At 57.7% G+C, this 19,625-nt stretch overlaps 2 protein-coding genes and 1 long non-coding RNA gene across 5 annotated transcripts; 1 reads left to right on the forward strand and 2 right to left on the reverse strand.

Moving 5' to 3' along the window:
• Positions 1 to 51: 51 nt before the first annotated feature.
• Positions 52 to 5,199, reverse strand: LOC100351531 (EF-hand calcium-binding domain-containing protein 3). 3 transcript variants are annotated; one of them, XM_070060598.1, is made up of 10 exons: positions 5,124 to 5,199; positions 3,164 to 3,209; positions 2,737 to 2,961; positions 2,574 to 2,620; positions 1,756 to 1,899; positions 1,377 to 1,448; positions 1,172 to 1,292; positions 837 to 1,015; positions 536 to 694; positions 52 to 188 (listed from the first exon to the last, which is right to left on the reverse strand). In XM_070060598.1, the coding sequence occupies exons 1-10, from the start codon at positions 5,128 to 5,130 to the stop codon at positions 52 to 54; spliced, it is 1,137 nt and encodes a 378-aa protein (XP_069916699.1). In that variant the 5' UTR covers positions 5,131 to 5,199. The 3 variants fall into 3 exon arrangements, with proteins under 3 accessions (XP_069916699.1, XP_051681726.1, XP_051681727.1); XM_051825766.2 differs by having other exon boundaries at positions 2,574 to 2,659; XM_051825767.2 differs by having other exon boundaries at positions 2,574 to 2,659; positions 3,164 to 3,290; positions 5,124 to 5,187.
• SPATA32 (spermatogenesis associated 32) lies at positions 4,652 to 19,327 on the reverse strand. The gene is made up of 5 exons (XM_008271596.4): positions 19,178 to 19,327; positions 7,375 to 7,429; positions 6,544 to 6,601; positions 5,346 to 6,247; positions 4,652 to 4,767 (listed from the first exon to the last, which is right to left on the reverse strand). The coding sequence occupies exons 1-5, from the start codon at positions 19,188 to 19,190 to the stop codon at positions 4,680 to 4,682; spliced, it is 1,116 nt and encodes a 371-aa protein (XP_008269818.1). The 5' UTR covers positions 19,191 to 19,327; the 3' UTR covers positions 4,652 to 4,679.
• Positions 5,823 to 10,777, forward strand: LOC103351586 (uncharacterized). The gene is made up of 4 exons (XR_519345.4): positions 5,823 to 5,961; positions 7,746 to 7,889; positions 8,025 to 8,092; positions 9,280 to 10,777. It is a non-coding gene; the product is annotated as an uncharacterized lncRNA (long non-coding RNA).
• Positions 19,328 to 19,625: the final 298 nt, after the last annotated feature.

Raw genomic sequence — 19,625 nt, forward strand, 5'->3', positions numbered from 1 at the left:
GGTTCCGTGCCCGCCCCCAGCACGCACAGCCGGTTCCGCTTAGCAAACGCTTTACTTATGCCAGCTTTTCATCGCGGGTCGCCGCACACAGGTTGGCGAAGGGGACAGGAGCTGCTTCTGCGCCAGAGTCGGCGGAGAGGGAGCCAGCTTCCAGGGCTGCCGGTGCTCCGGCAGCTGGCTCCGGGGCCCTGCGGGTGCGGGAGGCGTGCGGAGGGTTAAATGCGCAGCTGCAGGCCCGACGCGCGCCTCCGCCTCCTGCCCGCCCCGTTTCCCCCATCCCACCTACTACCTGGGAACCTGGCCGCGTTTCTGGGCCCGTGAGTGATCTCGGTTCACACCTCCGCCCGTCCCGCCTCCAGCTGCACCTGCCGCGCCCGCTGGCACCCGCCAGCCACGCCCATCCGTCTGCCCCGCCTGCGCTCCGTCTGCCCCGCCTGCGCTCCGTCTGCCCCGCCTGCGCTCCGTCTGACCCGCCCCTTCTACCTCCGCGCCGCTCTCCCAGCCTTTCCCCGCAGCCGCGTTCCCCGGCTCTCACCTTGGCAGAGCGGCCCCAGGTTACTCCCGAGCTTGGGGCGGCTGAGTTGGCGGCGCTTGGGCAGTCGGACGTCGGGGCGAGGGGTTCCGCCCGGCGTCCTGCGTTCGGGCCGCGTGCGCCCCGCCAGCTTTGGTATCTGAGAATAAGGGCTGCGCGCACCTGAGACAGGCACGTGGGGAAAGGCGGAGACGGGGCCAGTCCTGGGAGTGGGTCCTCGGGAGCGGGGGCCGGTGCTGGGCGTGCTGTGTGACTGGAAGGGCCCCCCTCCCGCCGGTCTCTCCCCGCCCGGCCCGGGGCGCACCCGCCTGGTGCAGTCGCTGCAGCGAGCGCGCCAGCTCCGCGCTGGAGAGGCCGGTGAGGCGTGCGGCCTGGCAGAAGAAGTTGGGGCCCGCGCGGGCGCGCGCCGGGCGGCCCTGGCCGCGAGACCCGCACTTCCAGCCGGGGCTGCCTCGCAGAGTTCGCTGCTTCTTGAAGTAGTAGCTTGGGAGGGAAAGGTGGGGCACCCGCCTCAGAGTCCCCTCCCTGGCTCCTGATTCTGTGGCCTGGAGAAGATGGAGCCCAGGAATCTGCCCCGGGGAACGGGGCGGGGTCTGCTCCCCCGACCCTGGGCCCAGAGCTGAGTGCGGCTGTGCCCACCTCATCACCTCCTGCCCGGTCTTGGGGGGCACCAGGCCCTGGGTCAGCAACTTGAACAGCATCTCTAAGAACAGGGTCTGCAGGCCCTGGGGGTCGTGGACCCGGCTGCTTCTCACCTGACCTAGGACAGAGGAAGAGGGCAGCGTGAGAAGAGGGGCTTCCTCCAGGCCAGGACCACCCGAGTGCCCCCGGCCTTGCCCCTCACCCATGCACTGAGCCAAGCGGTGGTCGTCAGTGAGGACGCCCAGGAAGTCTTTGAAGCTGACGATTCCGTCACCTGGGAGGAAGAGGGGGGCTGCTGCCGGTTGCTGCCCTGCGCTGGCTTAGGGGTTTGGCAGCAGCACCAGGTGTTAGAGAAGCCTAGGGTGGACCCCACTGTGGTTGGGGGTAAAGAACCTTTTCCCAAGTCAGGATGAGGATTAACACAGCAAGGATGGCCATGAGACAGGTGTATTGATCAGGGCAGGCTTCCCGGAGGAGGGAACCTTAAAGTAAAGCCAGGGAGTTTGTGGGCAGGGGAGGCGCTCGTCGGCGGAATGCCTCGAAGTGGGAGCGGGCAAGAGGGCAGGGACGGCGGTGCCCACCGTCCAGGTCTGCCTGCCGCAGGGCCTCACACATCTCCTGCGGACTCAGCTGGATGCCCGCGTTGTGCAGGGCCACTTTGATGCTGCGCATGTCCACCGTGCTGGTCAGGCTGGAGCTGAACAGTCTGAAGACGTCCTGGAAGGCTGAGGGTACAGGGCGGGCAGCAAGGTGAAAGGCTCTCCCGGGGACCTGCCCGCTCGGCCCCGGGGGCACTGACAGCTTGGGTCACCGGCGCCCCCGAGGGTTGTAGTACAGAGGACAACAGCGGCTGCTGTGTGTTGACGCTTGTCAAGAGCTCACTCAACGTTTCTGTCTGAAAAACGTTCAAGAGTCAAGTCCAAGGTCACACCTGCCAGGCCTGGCTTTGAGCCCTGCTGGTGCTGGGCACGTAGCAGACACGGAACACTGTTGATGATGACAATGATTCTGCTCTGAGCGGCCCCTGCCAAAATCAGGACCTGATCTTTGGGGAGCCTTGGGCCAGGGGTTCCTTCTGCCCCTGCCCCCGCAGCCCAGACCCAGCGCAGCCAGGGATCTCGGATTCTTTCTCCCGTCTTTTTCCATCCTGTCCATTCATCCATTTGTTCAAATACTTCCCTTCACCTCCCCACCGATCCATCCAGCTTTCCTTCGCTGCACACAGCCCCCTCTATGGGCAGACACATCCGGGAGCCCTTGGGTTGTAGAGATGAGCAGATTCGACCAGCACAGAGAGCAAGTTACAAACACTGGCTTCCTGTGGTAGTCCCAGCTGCAGGCTGGCACCCTGCTGACTGTGGCCTGAGCCTCTCCCAGCTTTTCTCCCTGGGGCCCTCACCTGCCAGCTGCCGGCATGTCAGGGGCTGCAGGCTCTCATCTGTCCAGCTGCCCCAGGGGAAGGAGTTGGGAAGACCTTTGCACCTTCTGCAGAAAGATACCAGGGCCAGCCGGGCCTCGCCCCCACCCGGCACCCCAGGCCTGCCTGCAGTCTCTCCCCTCACCTCTGAGACCTGGCATCTGGGCCTGACTGTGCTGGCTGGGCAGCTGAGGGGCCCTTGACTCCCCTGGCCGTCTGCGCCGTCCGTTCAGCCCTCGTGGCCATGGCTTCTGCGGGCTCCGTGCGCCTCGACAGGGCAGAACACTGCTGCACCCGCCCTTTCTGGGTCCTACCAGCCCCCTCCTCTCCTGGATCTCGGGTGAGCAGCCTTTGAGGCTTCCGTGGAGGCCTTCGGGGCAGGGAGAAGACAAGACAGAGTGGTCAGACTCCGGGGGACCTAGGACCAGGCCTGCAGGTGCCTGGTTCTCCATCTCCTGCCAGGACCTCCGCCCCAGACCACACCCATGGCCCTGCCCTAGGAGATCCTGGGGCGGAGCCTGGGCAGTGATGCCTGCTCCCGCCTCCCCCCTGGGGAGTGCTGGCCCCCTTACCTTCTCTGTGTCAACGCGGATCTCTTGGTCTTCTGCCCTCTGCTGCCTGAAAGGCAGAGTCACAGACTCTGAAGCTGGTCCTGTGCCTCAGACCCGCAGCCCCCAGGCTGCTTTGGTGGTGGCTTTTCTAAAAAATTATTTTTATTTATTTGAAAGGCAGAGAGAGAGAGAGAGGGAGAGGGAGAGGGAGAAGGAGAGAGACAGAGGATCTTCTATCTGCTGGTTCACTTCCCAAATGCCTGCAACAGCCAGGGCTGGGCCTGGCCAAAGCCAGGAGCCTGGAGCTCCATCCAGGTCTCCCACATGGTTGCAGGGACCCAGGCACTTGAGCCATCATCACTGTGCCTCCCAGAGTGTGCATGAGCAGGAAGCTAGAAATGGACTTGAACCCAAGCACATCCCAAGAGGCATCTTAACCACAGCACCGAACGCCTGTCCCTGTTTGGTGACTTTTTTTTTTTTTTTTTTTTAAACAAGCTAAACTTCCCCTTACCATACACTCCAGCAATCGCACACCTTGGGATCTACCCAGATGAACACTCTGTTCACACAAAACCCTGCACACAGATGTTCACAGCAACTTTATTTTGTCCTTGCCCAAACTCAGAAGCAACCAAGAGGTCCTTCCTAGTGTGTGGATCAGTGAGCTGTGGCCCATACGGACCAGGGGAGATGGCTCGGCACTAAGAGAAGTATGCTTTCAAGCCATGGAGCACAGGGGGCTCTCAGGCTTGTGGCTAGGACAAAGAGGCCCATCTGAAAAGGCCGCCACACTGCACGGTCCCAGCTTATTCTGGAAAAAGCATAGCTGTGCAGACTGTAGATGGAGCAGTGAGTTCAGGGGTCTGGGAGGGAGGAGGAACAGGAGCACGGGGGACCCTGTGCGTGGTGCCACCCTGTGCACTTGGCATGACACTTGTCCGAACCCATGGATGGTCCTGTGTGCGTGTGTGAAATGTACAGCCAGCTGAGGGTGTGTGAGCCTGTCTGTGTGGCATGGGACATGCATGGTCATGCGTGGGCTCTGCCTGAACTTCAAGGAGGCTCCAGCTCAAGGCTGAGCCTCCTGGGGGCCCAGTCCTTCAGCCTCAGTTTTTCCTTCAAACCCTGGACAGCTGCGAGTCCTTCCCCACGCCAGGCCCGCTCCGTGGAGACACAGGGAGAACTCCTTTCCCATAGTCCTGAGCCAGGGGCTACCCCTCAGATGATCCCGACATGCCCCTGGAAGCCCATTTCACAGCCTAAGACACTGAGGCCTCAGACAGGGCACTGCTCCCCCTACCACGACTCCTCAGGAGCGAGCTGGGGGTGAGACCAATGGCCAGGGAGAGCTGTGGCAGAGCCCTCAGGGGGCAGGCGGGGCTAGGGCGGCTACAAAACAGGGGGCGGGGGTGCACGTGTGGCATCCCTAAAAAACTGCGGCCGGGACACGGCAGCCAGGTGAGCTCACTGGTCCGGGGGCATTTGCGCAAAAAAGTCTGAGTGGGGTGAGCACTGGAGGCTTTAATCGTTCTGTCTAGTCATTTCTTGGGGGTGGAGGGGACGACAGCTTAAAATGGATTTTCAGCAATAATGGATTCCCTTTCTTGGTTCCCGGCACCGAGCTGCAACACAAGAGAGACAGAGTCACAGGGGCCCCAGCAGGGGGCTGGGGGACAGGGGGCAGTGGGGGTGAGGCGCCATCTCCTGCTGCACCAAGCCGGGCAGCTGGTGTTCTGTGTCCGCCTGTCCCCCGGAAGCAAGGGGTGCTGCATGGAGAGCCCCGTTCCTCCTTCTCCCCTGGACAGATGCGTCCAGGGCCCCAGGGCTGGCGCCATCGGGCTCCCAGCGGGGCAGACACGACCAGCCCAGGCGCTTCTGTTATGTGTGAGGCTGCTGCCCTGGGTGAGAAGCTTCCGGATGCCAGCACGACCCTTCCCGTTTTGAACCCAGGCCCCTACTCTACCCCTGGAATGCTCACCCTCCATGGTCCCAGGCCTCCTCTGGCCCTGGCCTTGGCACTGCACCCCAGTCTACCGGAACCTGGTTTCCAGCAGCCTTTATGAGGTCACTGAGGTCCAGCCGTCACTGAAGTCCATGTGCACCCTGCCCGGCCCCTCATTCCGCTGCGTACACGCTGCCCACACCTCCCAGCCCTGCCCTGGGTTAGGGGTGGGGGGAGCTGCGCGGTGGCCTCACTCACTCTTCCTGGGCTCCCTGAGGCTGGGAGGACCTGGCCGGTGGCTGGAGAAGCTCCACTTCCCCTTCAATGTTGGCCCGCTTAACCCCTGGCTTGCTGAAGTCAAGATAGTGGCCGGGGGACGCCTTGTCCTCTTGTATGTGGCCTTTCGGCAGCTCCTTGTGGGCTGGTGGCTTCTCTGCACGCGGTTCTGGGTCCCGCTTGTCCACAGCGGGCTGGGCAGGCTCTGGAGAAGGCTCCTCGGCCTTCTGGGGTGGAGCTTTGATCATGAGCTCCAAACTGGGCAAGTCCCTCTTGCTGGAGGAGGCCATGGCCAGGGAAGACGCAAAGCTGACTAGTTCTGGCAGACCGATGGCCGGCAGCAGCAGGGGGCCTGAGGACTCGCTGGGGTTTGGCGTCAGCCGGGGGTCTGTGGCTGGGAGATCCGGGTGGATGTTGGGGCGCTGAAGCTGCTGGCTGTGCTGGTTCTGTTGCACACTTCCCATCCGCTGCAGGCTGTGCTCCGAGGCCTGGATGAGCTTGTCTGCCCAGAAGAGGTGCTTGGAGGTCTGCACGCGGATGGAGCGGTGCTGGCCGGACCTCTGGACTTCCTCCGCCACGGGATCCAGGTCGCTCCACGGTGCGAATCTCTGAGGCGGGGGCAGTGCCTCCGGGCAGGGGTGGAGGGACTCGATCCTGTAGCCCTGCTGCAGGATGTCTTCACTACCTGAGTCCAAGTTGGTTGCCTGCCACGGGGGCTCTGTGTCCAGCCTGGTGTTGGCCTTGGCTTCTGGGTCCAGCTCCGACTGCAGCAGATCTGTCTCCAGCTCCTTCACTGGCTCCAGATTCGGGATTAGGTCCAGGTCTGGGACTGTGTCCAGGTCCTCTTCGGGTGGGGGCTTCTGCTCCAGCAATTCTGCCTCCAGCTGAAAGGGAGCAATTGGCAGCGTGAGGGGGCAAGAGCTGGGTGGGCCTGCCTTGGAGGTCCTTTCTGCCACCAAGCTTCTGTCCCAGCTCCGCCCAGGGCACCCTTGTCTCTTCTCAGAGACCTGCTTGGCACAGGGAAGCAACGTGGATGAGTGGGGCAGCCCCTGCTGGCCAAGCACCAGGACCCAGCATCATCAAAAGTAGGGGCTGGTTGGGATTTAGGGAAGATGGAGCTCAAACACCCTGCCCCTTGCCTACCATCCCCTGCATAGGCAGTGACCCTGCCCTCTCTTACCTCTAACTCTTCTTCTTGTAGCACCTGAGGTGGGTGCTGGCGGTGGGTGGAGTAATTCCTAAGACAGGAGGAGGCAGGTGGGTGGCTGGGATCCATGGGGCAGGTGGGGTGGCTCCAGGGAAGGGGGTCTACCAGGACCCCTGCTGTCCCCTGCCTTGAGGAGGGACTGCAAGGCGCATCCCAGCTCCTCCACTGCCCTGCCCCGATCCCACCAAGCACTCTGGAGAAGGGGCTCCAAGGAGTACAGGGAGCTCCCGGCTACTTGCCAATTCCTTCCCAGCCCCAAAGTGGGAGCTGGTTGGGTGGAGCCAGGCCCAGGACTCTCCTTTTTGCCAGGAGAGCGTTGCGGGCGGCCAATACGGGTCATTTGGAAAGCTGGTGCCCAGAAACTGGCTCCTTACTGGGGGCAAGGCCCCGAGCAGCACCCAGGGCCTGTGGTGGATCTCAAATGTCAGGGGCGCATGTGGGCTGGGGCCTCCCTGGGCTCTTCTCAGCCCTGGGCCTCCTCACCACTGGGACCCCTGGTCCTCTCCCTGCACCTGCCCACTCCCAGCTGGGATTGCTCTGCTCTCAGCAAGCAGGGCGGTCTGAGGGCCCGGTCCCGCCCATGCCCCTGGTGGGCCCCACCACCCTTTGGCCCTCCTCCCATGTCCCAGGCCGAGGTCAGAAACAGAAGGGGGCTGGCAGTCACCCTTCCCCCTTCCCTGGCCATGGGGGGAATTTGGAAAGGGCCAGAATGGAGGGAGATCTGGGTAGGGGGCCCATGGTGCTGGGGTGCAGCTGGAGGTCCTGCAGGGAGGTGCCTAGGCACGGGGCGGGGTTGGCTCTCACGGTATCTCCACAATCTCCACGGACTTCTGGCCACAGCAGGGAAACCCATTGGAACCTGTTGGAGAGAAGGAGGTGAGGGCAGCAGCAGCGGGGGCAGGGGCACCCCGGAGGGCTCTGGCGCCGGGCCCCCTCCTTTTCTCTCCCCTCAGCCCCCTGGAGGCCCCTCTCCCATCCTGTCCCTCCTGTCCTGCCTGGTTCTGGGATCGCATTAGAAGGCTGAGAGTGGGCCCTGGGCTCTCTCTGGGGCTGGTGAGGCTGAGAGTGCGCTGTATGCTGCATTCTTGAGAGTGCACAGGATTTCCACACAGACAACGATGGGGACCAAGGCTGCGTTGCTTGCCCTTTCTCTCGCTTCCCCTGGCTTGCCTCAGCACACCGGGACGAGCTCCATGCAATGTGGAAGAGAAGGCAGAGTGGAGGTCCAGGCTTTGCTGCTGAGCTTAGGGGAGATCCTCGAGGATTTGGCATTGAGTCTGACGTGAGCTGTGGCTTTCTTCATAGATGCCCTTCATCAGGTCAGGAAGTTATGTTTTCTGTGGGTTTTTTTTTTTTTTAGATTTATTTATTTGAAAGACAGAGTTACAGAGGGAGGGAGGGAGGGAGGGAGGGAGGGAGGAGGGAGGTCTTCCATCTGCTGGTTCACTCCCCAGATGGCTGCAACGACTGGAGCTGGGCCAATCCGAAGCCAGGAGCCAGGAGCTTCTTTTGGGTTTCCCACGTGAGTGCAGGGGCCCAAGCACTTGGGCCATCTTTCGCTGTTTTCCCAGGCTCTAGGAGACAGCTGGATTGGAAATGGAGCAGCCAGGTCTCGAACGGGCACCCATATGGGATGCCGGCACTGCAGGCAACAGCTTTACCCGCTATGCCACAGCGCCGGCTTACTGGCTAACTTTTACAGAATTTCCACGTACACAAGGTTGTCTTCAGAAATGGAAACTTGGAAAGAACTGGATGCATTTTAAAACTTACCCTCCCCCGGGGAATTTCTTCTTCCGTTCCACTTTCCCCCTGAGCCTTTTGAAGCATCCTCATGGCCCCGTGGGCTGCAGTTTTCTTGTCATGTAGTGTCTGTCGGGTTTGGTATGCGAGTAGTACTGGCCTCAGAGGATGAGCCGCAAAGCATTCTCCAATTTGTTCAAAGAGTTTGTGCAAATTGCGATGATTTTGCCCTTTCTGTTGGCCTGGAGCTTCCTTGGGGGAAGACTGTTGATGACACATTTAACTTTGAAGAGGGACATAGGGCGATTTAATCCATTTTTTCATGGTGGTAAAATAGATGTAACCTAAAGTTGAGCCTTTTAACTGTTTTTAGGTAATTTTTCTAATTGTCATTATTTGAGAGGCAGGGAGACCCAGAGAGAAAGACACACAGAGCTATCTCTAAAGCCAGGGGCCACTTATCCAGGGCTCCCCTGGTGGGGGTGGGAAGGAACCCCATTACTTTGAGCCATCACCGCTGTCTCAGGGTTTGAGCTAGCGAGAGGCTGGGGTCAGGAGCTGGAGATGAGTATCAAAAGCAGGCGCTTGGGTGTGGGATGTGGGTGTCCCGAGCGGCACTGGGGCCACACGCCTGCCCCTGTCACCTCCCTGCTCCAGAGTGTCTGCTTCTTTTTTCATTGGCTTCCAGAGTTTGTATCTTTTAAGGAATTTGTCAAATTTGCTGGCGTAAGTTGTTCAGCACACTCCCTATCACCCATCTCATGCGTGCAGGTTTCCATGACGTCATCTCTTCCATTCCCCAGCATCCCCCCCCCAACCCCGCCCCGTCCTGCTCAGTTTGGCTGGAGATTCAGCAGCTGATCTCAAAGAGCCAAGCTGTGGTTGCACTGGTTTTCTCTGTTGCCATTCTGCCTTCTTGTCATTGGTTGCCACTTAGATTTTTATTATTTTTCTTTCCCGCCCCAGGCTTCTTAGGGTGGAAGCTGCAGTCACGGACTCAAGACCTTCCGTCCTTGCTGTTGTAGAAGTTTGCTGCTGTCGCTGGGACTGCAGGCCACCAATGCTGATACTGTGTTTTCAATTTCTTGTGTGTGTGTGTGTGTGTTTTTTTTTTTTTTTTTTGACAGGCAGAGTGGACAGTGAGAGAGAGAGACAGAGAGAAAGGTCTTCCTTTGCCGTTGGTTCACCCTCCAATGGCCGCCACGGCCAGCGCACTGTGGCCGGCGCACCGCGCTGATCCGATGGCAGGAGCCAGGTACTTCTCCTGGTCTCCCATGGGGTGCAGGGCCCAAGCACTTGGGCCATCCTCCACTGCACTCCCGGGCCACAGCAGAGAGCTGGCCTGGAAGAGGGGCAACCAGGACAGAATCCAGCGCCCCGACCAGGACTAGAACCTGGTGTGCCGGCGCCACAAGGTGGAGGATTAGCCTAGTGAGCCGCGGCGCCAGCCTCAATTTCTTTTTTTAAATATTTTATTTATGTGAAAAAGCACACCCGAGAGACATCTTCCATCTGCTGGTTCATTCCCTAGATGGCTGCAACAGCCAGGGCCAAGCCAGGCCAAAGCCAGGAGCCAGGAGCCAGGAGCTTCTTCTGGGTCTCCCATACAGGTGCAGGGGCCCTAGCACTTGGGCCATCTTCCACTGCTTTCCCAGGCCACAGCAGGGAGCTCGATGGGAAGTGGAGCAGCCATGTGGGACGCTCGTGCTGCAGGTGGTAGCTGTACCCACTTAGTTACAACATCAGCCCCTGTAATTTCAATTTTCATTCTGTTCACAAAACTTTCTAATTTTCATTGTAATTTCTTCTTTGACATTTGAGTGAAGTGTACTACTCAGAAGTGCACTATTTTTTAAATATTTGGGGGATATTCCGGTTATCTCTCTCTTACGGATTTTTAATTCAAGACCATCACGGTCAGAGAGCATATGAAGTATGATTTGAATCTTTTAAAATTTATTGAGACTTTTTTTTTTAAAGAGAGACAGACAGACAGAAGGGGAGAGAGAGCTCCCATTCACTAGTTCACTCCCAACATGCCCACAGTGGCTGGGGCTGGGCCAGGCTGAAGCCAGGAGCCAGGAACTTTATCCAGCTCTCCCACGCACGTGGCAGGGAATCAAGTACTTGGGCCATCACTGCTGCCTCCCGAGGTCATCACTAGCAGGAAGGTGGTATTGAGAGAGGAGCCAGGACGCGAACCCAAGTATGCTGATATGGGATGCAGGCTTCTTAACTGGTATCTTAGCCACTAGGCCGGGCATCTACCCCTGGGGCATTAAAAAATACTGCTTATGCTTATTTATTTGAAAGGCACAGAGAGAAGGGGAAAAGAGGGAGATGGGGAGAGAGGGAGGGAGGGGGGGAGAGAGAGAAGGAGAGAGGGGGAGAGGGATAGAGAGAGGGAGAGAGGGAGGGAGGGAGAGAGGGAGAGAGGGAGAGAGAGAGTGAGAAGGAGAGAGGAAGGGAGGGAGAGAGAGAGGGAGAGAGAGAGAGAGGGAAGGAGGGAGGGAGAGAGTGAGAGGGAGAGAGGGAGGGAGGGAGAGAGAGAGAGTGAGAGAGGGAGGGAGGGAGGGAGAGGTCTCCTGCTGGTTCACTGGTTCACTCCCTGAATGCCCACAACAGCCAGGGCTGGGCCAGGCCAAAGATGGGAGGAGCCAGGAACTCAATCTGGGTCTCCCACATGGGTGCCAGGGACCCAGGTACTTGAATTATCACCTGCTGCCTCCCAGGGTTCACATTAGCAGGGAGCTGGAATTGAAGCTAAGCCTAGACTGGGACCCAGGCGCTCTGATGTGGGATACGGGTGTCCCAGTGGCGCCTTAACTGCTGTGGCCGACGCTTGCCCCTGAGCTTTTTTCCGGTGGCCCACATGTGAGCGATCTCGTGAGCTTGAACAGAATGTGGATTACGCGCTTGTCGGGTGGAGTGTTCTGTAAGTAAACGACAGTGAAGCCGTGTGGCAGGTGTAGCAGTCGCAGCTTCTACAGCCCTGGGGCTTTGTCTGTTTATTCTATCGACTGCTGAGGCAGGAGCGCTGACACTTCTACCCACAAGGGTGGATTTGTCCGCTTCTCCTGGCAGTTCTACCCGTTTCTGCATCTTGAAGCTGTGGCGTTGGGTGCAGAAACAGTTGGGACAGTTGTATCCTCCTGATAACTGATCCATTTATCATTATGAAACGACACCACCCATCTCTGGCAATATTCTTTGATCCAAAACCTACTTTGAGTGATGTTAACGTGGCGCTCCAGATGTCTTATGAGTGGTCTTGGCATGGGCTATCTTTTGTATCCTTTCACTTTTCTAACCATCTTGTGTCTTTATGGCTAAACTAGGTTTTAAGGGGTGGGCCTTCGGCACAGTGTTAAAACACTGCTGGGGACGCATCCTACATTGTGGGGTTCACTGTGTGATTCCAGCTTTCTGCTAAGCGTGTACCCTAGGAGGCAGCAGGCGATGGTTCGAGTCACTGGGTCCCTGCCACTGACCTGGGAGACCCATATTGAATTCAGGCCTCCTGGCTTTGGTCTGGCCCGGCCCTGGCTGTCTCAGGCATTTGGAGGGTGAACCAGAAGGTGGAAAATCTGTCTCTCCGACTTTCAAACCAAACACAAAATAAATACAGCAAGCCAAACCAGATTCAACTTTAAAAATATGTAAAATAAAATAAGTTTCCAATTGGTAGCATATAGTTAAGGCTTGCTTCTTTTTTATCCCTTCTGCCAATGTTTGCCTTTAACATCGACTGGGAGCAATGGGGCTGAGTTGGCCATCTTGCTATTTGCTTTCTACTTTTCCCATCCGTTCTTTGCTCTCCGTTTTTGATGCCTTGTTTTGGATTATTATTATTTTTTTTGACAGGCAGAGCGGACAGTGAGAGAGAGAGAGACAGAGAGAAAGGTCTTCCTTTTGCCGTTGGTTCACCCTCCAATGGCTGTCGCACTGCGGCCGGCGCACCACGCTGATCCGATGGCAGGAGCCAGGTACTTCTCCTGGTCTCCCATGGGGTGTAGGGCCCAAGGACTTGGGCCATCCTCCACTGCACTCCCAGGCCACAGCAGAGAGCTGGCCTGGAAAGGGGGCAACCAGGACAGAATCTGGCACCCCGACCAGGACTAGAACCCGGTGTGCCGGCACTGCAAGGCGGAGGATTAGCTTGGTGAGCCGCGGTGCCGGCCTGGATTATATATTTTTATCATCCTATTTTATCTTTCCTGTTGGCTTTTCTTAGGTATAACGCTTTGTTATTTTATAATATACATGTTTGACTTACCACAGTCCATGTTCAAATGATATTATACTCCCTTGCGTACAGTGTGAGAACGTTAAACAGCGTCCCCAGCCCGGTATTTGAAATAGACCTTACAAAAATGACAGAGGTCTGAACTCTCAGTGACGGAGGCAGCCAGGGGGCCAGCAGCACACGAGGCCTCGTCCTGGTCCCAGAAGGTGGGGAGCAGAGGACTGGGGTGAGAAGCCGCCCCAGCTGGGGAGGGGAGGGGTGCAGGAAGAGGGGAGCGGGCAGTCTGTCCAGGTGATCCCACAGGGGCCACCTCAGAGATTCGAGCAGAAAGCGCTCCCTGACCACTGCAGGTCAGCACGCAGGGCAGCCGGGGGCCGCTCCCCGGGTGAGACATCAGAAGACTCCCCCATTTCGCATGTAGGCTTCTCCCTGTCTGAGCATATCTGCCAGCCACTAAGTCCCAGAGCCAGAGGCTCCTATCAGCTGTAAAGATTTTTTAAAAATTGATTTGAAAGGCAGAGTGAGAATGAGAGCAAGAGCGAGAGAGACAGAGGATCTTCCATCTGCTGGGTCACTGCCCCAGAGGCCTGCAGCAGCCAGGGCTGGGTCAGGCCAGAACCAGGGAGCTGGAGAGGAAGTGGAGTGGGGGCCTCCCACCTGGGCACTCCCATGTGCTGAGCCAAACGTCCCCCCCCCCCCCCAAACCTTGTTAAGATTTCCTTCTTAAACACAACAACCTGGGATTCTCAAGCATTTGAGGAAACTGCTAAGTGAGATGAAAAGGTGACAGCAATGTGCTAGGGTGGCCTGAGAACCCAGGGAGTTAAGAATTCCTCAGGGACCACTGGACTCAGCATGGAAGACCGCATCCTGCGGAGGGCGGGGCTGAGTCCTGGCTCCGCTTTATGCCCAGTTTCCTGTTACTGTGCCTGCTGGGAGGCCGAAGGTGATTGTCAGGTACTTGGACCCCTGCCACCCATGTGGGAGACTCTGATTAGGTCCTGGGATCCTGGCTTCAGCAACTTCTGTGTGTTGCATTTGGGTAGTGAGCCAGCAGACAGCCCCCCTCCTCTCTCCCTCCCTCTCTCCCCCTCTCTTTCTCCCTCTCCCTGCCTCCCTCTCTCTCCCTCTCTCTCTCCCTCTCTCCCTCCCTCTCTCTCTCTCTCCCTCTCTCTCTCCCTCCCTCTCTCTCCCTCTCTCCCTCTCCCTCTCTTTCTCTCTCGCTCTCTCTCCTTCTCCCTCCCTCTCTCCCTCCCCCCTCTCTCCCCCTCTCTCCCTCTCCCTCTCTCCCTCTCCCTCTTCCTGCCTCCCTCTCTCCCTCTCTCTCTCCCTCCCTCTCTCCCCCTCTCTTTCTCCCTCTCCCTCCCTCTCTCCCTCTCTCCCTCCCTCTCTCTCCCCCTCTCTTTCTCCCTCTCCCTCCCTCTCTCCCCCCCTCTCCCTCCCTCTCCCTCTCTCTCCCTCCCTCTCCCTCTCTCTCCCTCCCTCTCTCTCCCTCCCTCTCCCTCTCTCTCCCTCTCTCCCTCCCACCCTCTCTCCCTCTCTCCCTCCCACCCTCTCTCCCTCTCTCTCCCTCCCTCTCCCTCTCTCTCCCTCTCTCCCTCCCACCCTCTCTCCCTCTCTCTCCCTTCCTCTCCCTCTCTCTCTCTCTCTCTCCCTCTCCCTCCCTCTCTCCCTCTCTCCCTGTCTCCCTCTCTCCCTGGGAGAGAGAAAGCTAGTCTCATGGCTATTTAATTTAAGAAGAAGGAATTCTAATCATCTTCAGAGATTCACGGATGAAAATATTCAGCAATATACACTGCATCCAAAACACAAGAGTAGGGTACTATGAAAAAAAGAGATGAAAAGAGTTTTTGGCAAAACAGAATTGAAAAATAAATCAGAGAATCTTCCCAGGAAGTAGAACCAAAGTATTAAAACACTGTAAGAGAAAAAGATCAATGGGAGGTCAGATTCTGAATTCTAGAAAGATCCAGAAAGAACAGAGAACATGGGAAAGACAAAGAGAGAAATCAAAATTCCCCGAGCTGAAGAACATCACTGGTTTAAAAGAGCTTACTGAGGGGCCGGCGCTGTGGCATAGCGGGTAAGGCTGCCACCTGCAGTGCTGGCATCCCATATGGCCACCAGTTCCAGTCCCGGCTGCTCCACTTCTGATGCAGCTCTCTGCTTTGGCCTGGGAAAGCAGTGGAGGATGGCCCAAGTCCTTGGGCCCCTGCACCCACATGGGTACTTGGAAGAAGCTCCTGGCTTCGGATTGGCACAGTTCCGGCTGTTGCGGCCACCTGGAGAGCGAACCAGTGTATGGAAGACCTCTCTCTCTGTCTCTACCTCTCTCTGTAACTCTTTCAAATAAATAAAAAAATAAATCTTAAAAAAATAAAGTTAGTTGAGGATGAGCTGGAACAACATGGAGGTGTAAAATATAAGAGCCAGGAAGAAAATAATGTGTCCAGCCCAAGAAAGCAGTTACATTCCAGGTTAGCCGTACAGAGGCTCGCAATGAGTTCAGCTTGGTGCAGACCCTGCAGGGTAGGTCTGCTGAAAGAAAACCTGCTAGAATAGCTGGTTAAATGCAGAGGCTGCAGAAAACTGAGACTATGAGAAAACTGGGGTATAAGAAAAAGGCAACCGGAAACTTTAGGAAAACAAAAAGCTGTGTAGGCAAGAAAAGGTAACTGTGGTATCTTTCCCGACTGCAGTAAATAGTAAATAGCTACAATGTAAACCTTGCTCACTAACTTCCAATTTTTAGAATGAATATATAGATACATATACACAAAGTATGTGGGAGCCATGAGGAGTCAATGTAAGTGTTACTCATCTTGATATTAAAAAAGAAACTGGTCCACTCCAAGCCTTTGGTGCACATGTTGGGAGTCAACCAGTGGGTGGAGCCCTCTTTCTCTGTCTCTGTTTCTCAAATAAATACTTAAAAAAAAAACAAAAACAAAAACACAGGTTGGAGTTCTTGGGAGGTGGATGGCAGACAGGTGAAGTTGAAGGGAGGGGTGGAAGGGGAGGGGCACTAAAATATTGTCTAACTTTGTGGGATGCCAAGAGATTCTGTCTTAAGTTGACGAACAAACAAACACGTGAGTCCACTGGGGTGGGTGTTGAGCCTGGTAAGATGCCTGTGTCCCACATCAGAGTATCTGGTCCACACCTGGCTGTGCTCCTGAGTCCAACTTCCTATTACTGCAGCCTCCAGGAGTCAGCAGTAATGACTTAAGTACTTACGTCCCCACGACCCACGTGGGAAACCTAGATTGTGTTTCCAGCTCTTGCCTTTGGACCTGGCCCAGTCCTGGCTGTGTGGGCATTTGGGGAGTGAACCAGCAGATGAGAGAGCTCTCTGTCTGCCTGCCTGATTCTCAAAATTTTAAAAAAGTTTATTTATGGGAGGGGGGAGGGGATATCTTCAAACTGCTGGTTTACTCCTCAAATGTTTGCAACAGCTGACAGGCCAAAGCCAGGACCCAGGACTTCCCCACATGGGTGGCAGGGACCCAGGTAATTGGGCTATGATCTGCTGTCTCCCAGGATGCACATTTTGCAGGAAGCTGGGTGGGAAGTGGAGGTGGGACTCAAACCCAGGCACTCGAATATGGGATCGCAGCATCCCAAGCAGCGTGCTAACCTGCTGTGCCACAATGCCTATCCCCACATAAATAAAAAATTTTTTTTGACAGGCAGAGTGGACAGTGAGAGAGAGAGACAGAGAGAAAGGTCTTCCTTTGCCATTGGTTCACCCTCCAATGGCCGCCGCGGCCGGCCCACCGCGCTGATCCGATGGCAGGAGCCAGGTGTTTCTCCTGGTCTCCCATGGGGTGTAGGGCCCAAGCACCTGGGCCATCCTCCACTGCACTCCCGGGCCACAGCAGATAGCTGGCCTGGAAGAGGGGCAACCGGGACAGAATCCGGCGCCCCGACCGGGACTAGAACCCGGTGTGCCGGCGCTGCAAGGCGGAGGATTAGCCTAGTGAGCCGCAGCGCCAGCTGTAAATAAATTTTTAAAAAATGAAATCTAAGTATATATTAATTCTACAAAGGAATCAGCAAATCTAAAACCAATTGAGAGCATGGGGCACTACAGTGCCTGTAGAGCAGGAAATTGGTAATATCTGGAGCTAAGAAACCAAGACGTAGCCTGCAAGCTTGTAGAGAGAAGAAGGCAACCAGGCAGCAAAACAGCTCAGGTCGCACAACCGTGGTTGCTTGGAGGATGGAGACAGAGGTGTGGTGGGGCCGGTTCTTTTCCTCCCTGGACAAGCTCTTCAGTAGGGTTGAACCACCTGCGTGTATTTCTGTGATAAAGTTACAAGAAAATTTTGAGCTCCTGGCCAGGCAGGGAGCAGGGGGCGGAGGATGCATTGCTGAACGCAGTCCCTGCCCCCACATCACGCTCAGGCCTATGGCTGAGGCCCTGGGAGCCTCTCAAATCTCTGTTCCTTGCTGGAATTGCCCCTGTGCTCTGGACCCGAACTCCAGTCACTGCGTGCACGCTTTTCCCTAAGAAGACTTCAGGTTCACCTGCTCATCCCTTGTGGAAAGTGAGCCGTCTCTTCTCTACGGATGCCCTTGGTTCCCAGCCCACTGCGAGGGGTCAGGGCTGCCCCCGCCTGCCCCTGCAGCCTCCATCTGGGCCTCAGATAGACCCTAGCGGGGTTTGTGTGCTGCTCCCTCTGAACCTCGCATCCCCAGGTGGGTGCTCAGCAAACATCCTTGCCAAGAAATGAGTTCCCCGTTTCCTGCCCCAAGCTCACACTGTGCAGGCAGACTCTGGCGCCCCCTGTCTTTATTTGCAGCCTCTCATGCAGTGACACAGGCCCCCCCCCCCCCCCCCCCATTCACCCTTGACTCTGGCAGCCAGATGAGAAGCCGAGCTCGGCTGAGTCTCCCTGTGATGCTGACCTTGGACGCATCCCTGTCCCGTTCCCATTGCCTCTTTCCTCATCTCTCAGAACCAGAGCCAGCAGAGATCTGCGCTGGGGGCCGAGGGTTCAGGGATGGACACAGGTGCTAAGTGCCTCACGCCTGGAAGATGCGGGGGCCCCAGCCCCTGTGATGTTATGGCCACGACAAGGGGCATACACACGTTCACACGGCTGTTGAGGGCAGCACATGGCCTGAACACAGGTGTGGCTGGCTCCACACCAGGTGCTAACCCCTGTGCTCTTACATGTGAGACGGAACCCTCTAAGGGAAAGGCAAGGCCAGCCTCTCGTCTCCCTCAGCCCAAGGTGTCCTTGCCTGTCCTTTACCAGAAGGGATTCACTGAATTAAGGGGGTGGCACAGCTGGCCCTACAAGGTTCGAATCACTGGGTTAAAGAAGTCCTTTGCTTCTCTGATAAGATAAAATCCTGCTGGCCAGTGTGGTCCAGAGGGGTTTGGGTAGGGGAATTCCAGGTGTGGGCTGGGAGATTTCAGGTCTGGGGTGGAAGGCGACTCCCACTTACATGTAACCCCCACACCAACCGAAGCCCACCTGGCCATCAAAATTTCCCTAAAGAACATGGCATCACTCTTTAGTGAGCACCACTGGCCAACCAGGAACTTGAACACGAGCTGACCATGCACCTCTCAGCCCCAACTCCAATCTAGAACCTGCATCCCTGCCTCTTGGGGACCCAGGGAAGTAAGCAGCAGCTGCCGGGCTCCGTGCTCTGCACTGTGCAATAAACACCTTTCTTCCATCACCCCGTGTCAGCGATCGGCTTTCTGCCCGTCCGGCGAGCAGACCCGCAGGTAGGGGTTCTATAGCAACACCTTCAACTAGTTCATTTCTTTAGGTCTCCAGTGGGACCACAGCAACTACATTGCCCTCTCACCAGGGCCCCTCACAGACCCCAGAGCGAGCCTGCTGCCTCACCTCTGCCCTGGGTCATGCCCAGTGATCCAGCCTCTGCCTGCTTTCCTCCCTTGGCATCCAGCTGCCTCGCCCCACGCTCCAACTGCCCGGTTTGCGCAGCTGTTCTTAAGCTCAAAGCCCCTCCGGCAAAATTCAATTCGTGCTGGAAAGCCCAACCCAGCTGTCCCAAGACAGGCTCTCTGGGACAAGCCAGGGTCCGCCCACCCTTCCGACACCGCGGCCGCTCTGAAAGGTGCCCGCTAGGTGCCGCACGGGTGATCTACGTTGCCTGCGTCAGCTCGTTAGCCCTCGGGTTGGGGAACGTGGGGAGGGGCTCTCTGGTTACTGATTCTCCGCACGTTTGTGCGCTGGCCCACGTCCTCCTGGGAGGGAAGAAAGGTCCGTTCCAGGGGGAGTGGAGCTCCGCAGAGCAGTACAAGCCCCCAGGAGCTGGACACACTTGTGTTGGAGACAGCTCCTCTCCGCTCCAGCTCCGCGGGTCCAACAGGGGCAGCGGGCGTGCCGTTGGGATTATCTTGTTTGAGAGTTCACGAGTGGTAGCCTAGGCACAAGCCCTCTGCTCTCTCCCTAGACCGGGGATCCCTTCCGCAAGGCGCTGCTCCTGGGCCGAGGCTGCACCCCGCGGGGCCTGGCTGGGCAGCACTTCCCTCCCTGGGGCTCGGGTTTGTGAGCGGGGGCGGAGCCTTGCTCCCTCACTTTCCCTTTCCCTCCCGCCCCCGCCGATCCCCGGCGCCAAGCCCGCTCCCACCTGTCGCCCCCATGCTGACCGAGGCTCTGTCGGGGAGGCGGGGAGCGGTCAGGTGGCTGCTGCCCCTCCGCCTCCAGTGCGCTGTTTGCCTTAGTGGAGGGCGCTGGAGATGCTGAGGTGCCGGCGCCTGTGATACCCCCCCCCCCCCCCGCCTCTGTGACGTCCCCACAACGACGCCTCCGCCTGCACTGCGCCCCCCGTAGGCTGCAGGGTGGAGGGCGCTGGAGACTCAAAGGGGGCCGGCCCCTGTGACATCCCGCTGCGGAGCAGGGGCTAGTCCTCAGGTCTCCGGGGAGCACCGTGGGTTTGGCCGAGGGAGCCCCCTAGTGAAGGTGGCCCGGCCCGTGGCCACAGTCCCTCTGCGAAGACCTCGGATGGTGGGCGCAGCGCGGCTAAGCCCGGCTCTGCAGGGCGCTTTGTACCCACTCTGGGAGCCGGGGGCCGGGCC

Source organism: Oryctolagus cuniculus, chromosome 17 (assembly GCF_964237555.1).
Source record: "Oryctolagus cuniculus chromosome 17, mOryCun1.1, whole genome shotgun sequence".
NCBI lineage: Eukaryota > Metazoa > Chordata > Mammalia > Lagomorpha > Leporidae > Oryctolagus > Oryctolagus cuniculus.

Coding starts and splice junctions, on each gene's coding strand:
- SPATA32 (XM_008271596.4), bottom strand. Junction 6,248..6,543: donor TACAAGAAGAAGAGTTAGAG/GTAAGAGAGGGC, acceptor GCTCCCTTTCAG/CTGGAGGCAGAATTGCTGGA. Junction 4,768..5,345: donor CCTCAGGGAGCCCAGGAAGA/GTGAGTGAGGCC, acceptor CTTGTGTTGCAG/CTCGGTGCCGGGAACCAAGA.
- LOC100351531 (XM_051825766.2), bottom strand. Junction 2,660..2,736: donor CCAGATGCCAGGTCTCAGAG/GTGAGGGGAGAG, acceptor ATCTTTCTGCAG/AAGGTGCAAAGGTCTTCCCA. Junction 1,449..1,755: donor GCGGCAGGCAGACCTGGACG/GTGGGCACCGCC, acceptor TCTTCCTCCCAG/GTGACGGAATCGTCAGCTTC.